This window comes from Penaeus japonicus, unplaced genomic scaffold (genome assembly GCF_977035675.1).
Source record: "Penaeus japonicus unplaced genomic scaffold, GWHDUDI00000001_assembly GWHDUDI00000030, whole genome shotgun sequence".
NCBI lineage: Eukaryota > Metazoa > Arthropoda > Malacostraca > Decapoda > Penaeidae > Penaeus > Penaeus japonicus.
In genome coordinates, this window is record NW_028234432.1 from 201327 (window position 1) to 208826 (window position 7500).

At 40.8% G+C, this 7500-nt stretch overlaps 1 protein-coding gene across 1 annotated transcript in view; it reads right to left on the minus strand.

Annotated features, from left to right (window-relative positions):
* The window catches only part of LOC122267469 (uncharacterized), a 22136-nt gene that overhangs the window by 12360 nt on the left and 2276 nt on the right, over positions 1-7500 (minus strand). Inside the window, exon 5 of the mRNA XM_086554599.1 lies at positions 604-645. Coding sequence (XP_086410725.1) covers positions 604-645 — 42 coding nt within the window. The remainder of the gene's footprint in view (positions 1-603; positions 646-7500) is intronic.

Here is a 7500-nt window from a genome sequence, read left to right on the forward strand (position 1 = left end):
GTAGGTATTCAGACAAGAAGCCTCTAATTACCTCTTGCCTGAAAATCAAGTGTTGTCCAATGCTCCCCCCAACCTGCTTGTATATGAGAAAAGCGTTTATGAGAGCCATATCAAATAGATACATGAAAACTTTTTTGTACCACTTGATACTCCTCCTTACAGCAGGGTATGAGGAAGCCAACTGATCACCAACATCGACCCCCTTCATACCCTTTATGTAATCAATGACGGCCTGGGGTTTGATAACCTTTTCCCCTTTCCTGTGTACCATGTCTGTTTCAACTATGGCCGATGTATGCATGCTGGAGAGTACATACAGATGTTTTTTGTCAGCCCATTTCAAACACAGCATTCCCGTTACTGTACTACTCCTTTCCATTTGATTTTGCCTCATTCTGTTTGGGAAGTCTTTCGGCATGAATTTTCTGTTAGCTCTTATGGTACCACATGCGTTCGTCTTTCGTCCCTGTAGCCAGTGGAAGAGGGTAGGAGAGCTGTACCAATTGTCAACATATAAACTATAGCCCTTGTCAAGAACTCTCGCCGACTCCATAAGGTCGGCGACGGCCTTAAGTGATGCTGGTAAAGCTCCCCTATCCTGGCCTGTGTAAAACTTGAAGCTACACTTGTATCCACAAGTAGGACCTGAGGATACACAAAGTTTATAGATTTTTAGTCCAAACGTGCCCTTTTGGTAGGATTATATGTTACAAAGTTGAGCCTACCTCGGAATTTCCACAGATTCTCATCCACCATTATCCACTGTGGAGGAACATAAACTTTCCTGAAGCTTTACTGCAGAAGCTCGACAATGCGGCCGAACTTCCACAGCCTATTGCTTCCATCTCTGGCATCGTCACTACTGAAATGGAGGCAAGTTGAGATTTGATCGTACCTATCTCGGGGCATATGTTTATATAAGAAGGGACTATCATGCAATTCGTTCTTTGACTGGTGTGGTTTCGGCGAAATCCCCATCATTATTCGAAGGGACATCCATACCTGGATTTCTGGAAGAGTAACGGGTACTCATTTCCGCTCGTGCCCTCGTATAAAACCTGGGTGGGATTCGGCGTACCTATAATGGATGGTAATCATTCAATAGAATTTTATATGACAATGTATTCAGTGAATGTTGATTTTTTCATAATATTTGAAATAAAAGGGATGGCAACTTACTTGTTGATTTCTTCCACTATGATTTTCATAGTTTCCTCTGTGAAAAAAAAATTTAGGAACTCGTGGGGGGAGTCTGACGGACTGTGGTTTACTTTCACACCTGGTGTTGCCATCAGGCCGAATTTTCTGGGAACATTTTCACGATTTCTCCACTTGAACCCGGGGCTCCCTGGGGAATTCCGCACCCTAAACCTATGTGTGTATTCAGACAAGGGCTCATCCGAATCAATACTGCTGTTGTGCAGCAGTACATAGTCAAAGTCATCATCGGACGAATTGTCAGATGAACTGTGTTCCTCCGCTAAAGTCTCTCTGGAGAGAGGGACATAGTCTTCAAACTCGTCATCTCCCTCCTCATCAGACAAATCGAAAAAACTTGAAAGATCCTACAATCAAGTAAATAAATGGCTGTAGTGGTCAATAAGAACTCGGTACGATATGTGGCGTGACAAAAAATGATTGCCTTGACTTACCTGGAATGGATTCCATGGTTTTATGTGTCTACCGAATAGAGGTCAGGGGTTTTTATACAGAATTCTAGCCAATCACCATTCAGTGCAATATGTGGCGTGACACTCCAACCAATCAAGTAATATGGGGTGACTTTGGAACAGGAATGGGGTAAACGGATATGGCGCCAAAACATAGCACGGTAAATTTGAGTAGAGGGGGGGAAGGAGGAAGGGGATAGGGAACGTGGTAGTCGGATATGAAGTCAAAACAAAGCACGGTAAATTTGAGAAGAGAGGGAGGGAAGATGGAGAGAGAGAAAGGGGGAAGAAAGAGAGAGGGAGGGGGAGAAAGACAGAGAAAGAGAGGGAAAGAGAGAGAAAGAGAATGTACCTACACACATACACATAAATTCGCACAGAGAGAAAGAGAGAAACAGAGAGGGTGGGGGGGAGGGAGGGTAGGATAGAGAGAGAGAGTGAAGGGGGGAGAGAGAGATAGAGGGTGAGGGAGGGAGGGTAGGATAGAGAGAGAGAGAGAGAGAGAGAGAGAGAGAGAGAGAGAGAGAGAGAGAGAGAGAGAGAGAGAGAGAGAGAGAGAGAGAGAGAAAGGGGATAGGGAGGGGGGGAGGGGGTGGGGGGGAGGTGGGAGGGGGGAGGGATAGAGGGTGAGGGATGGAGGGAAGGTAGGAAGGAGAGAGGGAGACAATATACACACAACACACACGCCTGCATACATGCATGCAAAGAGAGAGAGAGATGTGAGCGTGCGCACAAACACACACACACACACACACACACACACACACACACACACACACACACACACACACACACACACACACACACACACACACACACACACACACACACGCTCACGCGCGCACGAACATCTGCATGGAGAGAATGTACACGCATACACACACACATGCGCACACACACATGCGCACACACACATGCGCGCGCGCACGCACGCACGCACGCACGCACACACACACACACACACACACACACACACACACACACACACACACACACACACACACACACACACACACACACACACACACACACGTATATAATAACACATATGTATACAAAAATCAAGATAATAAGGTCCTATGTCACTTAGTACTTGCGGTGACATTTGGACATACACGTAAGGTAAACCAGAAACGAGGTCGTAAATGACACAGCATGGAAAAATATGAGGTAGTAGGGCGTTCCCTCATCCACTCGTTATCCCTAACCACCGCAGGATATCGTGCCATCCGCGCTGGGGCCAGCGTGTATCTTGTTCTGATATCATGCCATCCACGTTTACACCGATGCCAGCCTTGACATCAAATCATGCCATCCGCGACCAATGGGTTAAGTACCCTTCCAAATAAAAAAAAAAATTTTAATCAAACATACTACTAAATCTGTAAGAAAGTCAGGCTGCTAGTCTAGCAGTTGGTTGGTGCATCTCATGAGATCAACTTTCAGTCTGTCTAAATGCTATGATTATTAACCCATTCACGCCAGGGCTATTCTGGCTCAGAATGGTCAAAATGCTGGGGTTTTCGGACACATAAGCCTAACGCCTCGGGATTCTCAGGCGCACTAGCCACGAGCCTGGGCTGTCCACTCGCTCACCCCGAGCGCTGGCCTTGACCAAATATCTCATCGCCAGCGTCTGACCCAAAAACCACGAAACGTGTCACCACGTCATCCGGCGTGAATGGATTAAACAATAATAAATAAAGTAAACCCTTCATACACCCTTAGTTTAGCAATAAAAGTTCATGGAATATGCTATCATAGTCAAAGGTTAAACCATTTTTTCTGAAACTAAACCCATTGGCGCCAGGTGACGTGATATCATGTCACGCAAATATTTTGCTCCCACCGAATAACGTCCTATCACATAACGATCGGTCCCTCAAAGCATACGTTTAACATTATTAAGTATGTGCATAATCACAGGAATTCCAATTGTATAGACATATTTTCATTCACTTGTGAAAATAATGTACACAAATACAAAATCCTCCTATTATCACCCCTTTGAAGCAGTCTGGTAAAAAGAGGTCATAGAGGCACAGCGCGGCATAGCGCCTGAAGAGATCTTGCACTTAGTTACTGTGCACACTTGTTGTCTAGCTGGCAGGAGTGGCATTAAGCAAATGTAAGCCCAGGCATGAAAGGTTAAAAAAAAAGAAAGAAAGAAGCAAGGTTTCGAGAATAATTGCTTGAACATATTTTTAGTTTTAAACAAATAATTAATGAGAACTTAGTGACAAAAATAGAAAAAATAAACATTTGTACGACTGAAATATCTATAGTTTAAAAAGAAAGAATTCCTCTATACAGTCACCTGCTATGACATATATTTAAATTTTAGGAGTAAAAAAGCCATCAATTTTGGGAGTAAAAAAAAAATTAAATGACTTGAATGCTAAGAATACAGTATATTCTGGTCTTCTACTTGATGATAAAAGATTGTCTACAAGATCATTCTCTATAGAATATATTTGATCAGGGTTTCACTCTATCTTTCACTCCTAGTATTGTATGTTACAAAAATAAAATAAAAGATCATCATAATTTTGGATACTTCTATACACAATGGCATGACAAAGCTTGGATTGGCTCATTATTTGATGAGAAATGATAAACAAATGATGATAAAGCTTATTATACAGATGTATCTTGGACATATTTTCTTTCATTATTTTCAGTAACAGAAACTTCTAAACTCAGTGTGACTCCCAGTGGCAGAAGTGTGGATGGAGCAATAGGGGTACTTACTCCCCAAGTGCACCTCTACTCTGAAGAATTAGATAAATCCCCTACAATGACCATAAAACATATAAATAAATAAATATAATTAACAATTCAGAAAAAAATAAAATAGATAAATCAATTCCATAAAATAAATGCCATTTATAGATAAGAGTGAGCAGGATGATCAGGAGGGATTAATGAGGTCAATTTTCCCTGGCAGCCCCAGGTAGTGGGGATAGGGATAGGAGTGGTGATGGGGAGAGCGGTGGCAGCCGGAAAGTGAGGACAAGGCCAGGCAATTACTTGATCTGGAAATAATCCATAACAAACATTTCAAATGGTCTCAGAATGTCCCTGAAATTAGTCAAATTAACAGAGCCCCCAATCCTGCACTTACATGGACTAGCTGCACTCACCTAGGGCTCTCACCTAGCGCTATAGGGATTCTTTGGCTATGATGGATTAGGCAACTTGATAATATGAAGTAAAATCAAAACAAAAACAAAAAATCCTACTACCCGTTTCAAAATGATTATCATGATGCTTCCTTCGAGAAATCTCAAACTCTGACCTCCCAGCAGGACAGGGTCATAGAGCTAAATTAATTGAAGAATGGTTTAATCAATCAATGACTGGGTCTGACCACTTTTGTGGTATTTAGCGTTGTTCGGAAAATTTATCACTTTCACTTCATATACATTTCATTTGCATGCTTTATTTGTATTTCTTCCAGCCACACCCACTATATCAGCCTATCTCCCCATGCCCCCATTAAGCCTTCCTCTCCCTCAGCCTATTTTGTATAACCATTTGGTATATTATTGTCTGTTTACTATTTACACATCTGCATAAATATTTCTTTACTTACTTTAGAGATTTACAGGTTTTATAATCATTAGTGTCACTGACATGGTAGCTTATTCCCGTTTTCTTTAACCCATTAGCAGCAGATGGCATGATTTGTTCCCAAGGCAGAGTTGGTCATAAACGCGGATGGCACCGTGCCAGACAATGTAAACCTGCCATCCTACTGCATATCTATTTTATCAAAACTGCGACCAATGGGTTAATATTTGAGGGGTGAATGTAATCATTCTTTTTCACCTGAGAGGAGTTTCTTCAACTCTGATACTCCACTATGCAATCTGTATTTCATATATGGAAATGAGATGTATATTTATCTGGTGTGTAAAACTTATCAAAACTGCAGCTGGGGGTAATGACACCCTGCAAGTCTTGTAGTCTTTACAGGTTAAAACTCATCATTTTAGCTTGCAATCAGAACTATATAAGTTTAATTGTTATCACGTTATTCATTTTTATCACAATTGTTTGGCATTTCTTAAACTGGATTTTTTTTTCTCTTAGTTTGAAATACAATATTTCATGACTAATATTGGCATACTTAGTAATTTTGAATAATATATACTGCTTTTGACTGATGCAGTACCATATATAGCAGACAATCCTGATTTGTTGCTTCAACTGCAGACCCTACTCCTAGAGTGTTTACTTAACCCATTCGCGCCGGTTGACGTGCTGACACATGGTCGAAAAAAGCCCCGGACCCGGGTGACGTCCTAGCACGGGCTACATTTTCGGCCCGCGCGCCAGGAGGCCAGTAGCGACGTGCTGAAACGTCCGCATTAGAATGATAGATTATTCTTAGTACAATTCGATTTTCATACTTGATTTGTCTTTGCTACTTTAGTTTATCCTTCTAAATAGTAGAAAATGGGATATGACGTGATATGAATGACGTCACAGGTATATACGTAATATTGATGACGTCATGGTGATTTCTGTTTCTGATTTGTTGAATAAGATGATCTGAGTCGAAAGACTATCGTAAAATCAATTGTAATTGGCCGAAGAATAAAAAAAAAAAAAAATTAAAATTATAAAACATCTTTTTGTTGCCCCACTAAAAGAAAATGACACTTGAAAAAACGTTGCTGTTACATGCATTCACTTGTATGCACATGTATGGTTGTTCATATTCTCTTTCTTTTCTTTTAGGAAGAAAAAAAAATTGAAAAAAAAACTATGTTTGTTACCTCACTAGAAGAATGCTTCCATTTCCCATTGGTATTACAACATAGAAGTTAATATGGAAAAAGTTCAATAGAATAACACTAAAAAAACAGTGCTGTAACATCTTTTTCGACTGATATACCTCCTCTGAATATAGCACTACTTTCTACACATGTCTACACTTTAGACGCAATCACGCAAACCATAAGGATAGGGTGGGTGAAAAACGCTCTGCGAGCGTCAGCGCAACCTCGCGCAGCGGGAAAACACCCCAGGACGAATGGTTGCGCGCTTGAAATCTTCCCGGCATGATCGGGAGTAGGCGAAATTCCGCCCCGGCATGAATGGGTTAACTGGTCTGGACAAAAGCTTTGAGTTGCAGCCAAAAGGAATGTGTGTATTTATAGGTTGGCCTCAGGATGCTGTAATAAAGAAGGTTGCAATATGTCCTCAATATGATAAGCTCTTTTCCAGCACTATGGAACCTTTTCTTTTAGGATCTTCCACTTCTAATCAACAGTGTTTGTCAATAAAGTAAAATTTTAGATTGACCTTCAGATGTTAAAATCCCTTATCCTCCAGGAAGCCATAGCCTTTCTTTTTCTTTTACGATCTATAAAAGGGTCAATCTCTCCCAGTTTTCAATTTCCATGGCAATATATTTCTTTGTCTTCCTGCACAGACACCCATTGAGCCTACCTTTGTGGGGTTTCCCCTTTTCAAAATCTAGATCTGTCAGTTTTGATAGTTACGCCTGGTCCTCTGAGTTTCTTGGTCCCATTCACTTTACCCCAATATATTAGCATCTCACGATATGTCTTTCACAGTATTATAAGAGCAATAATCTCTCAAATATATGTTTAAAAAAAAAAGTTATCTTCATTATCAATATGACTTTAGTCTAGCTGTGAAAAACTGACTTTCTTTATTTCTTTGCAAAATGTTGGCATTTATAAATTTTCAGGAGAAGGTAAAACCAGAACAGTAAATTTTTCAACTATGATAATGATTCTTAACTCATTCACGCCCGGTCACATTTTCGGCTACTACCGGTAATGCCAGAAAGATG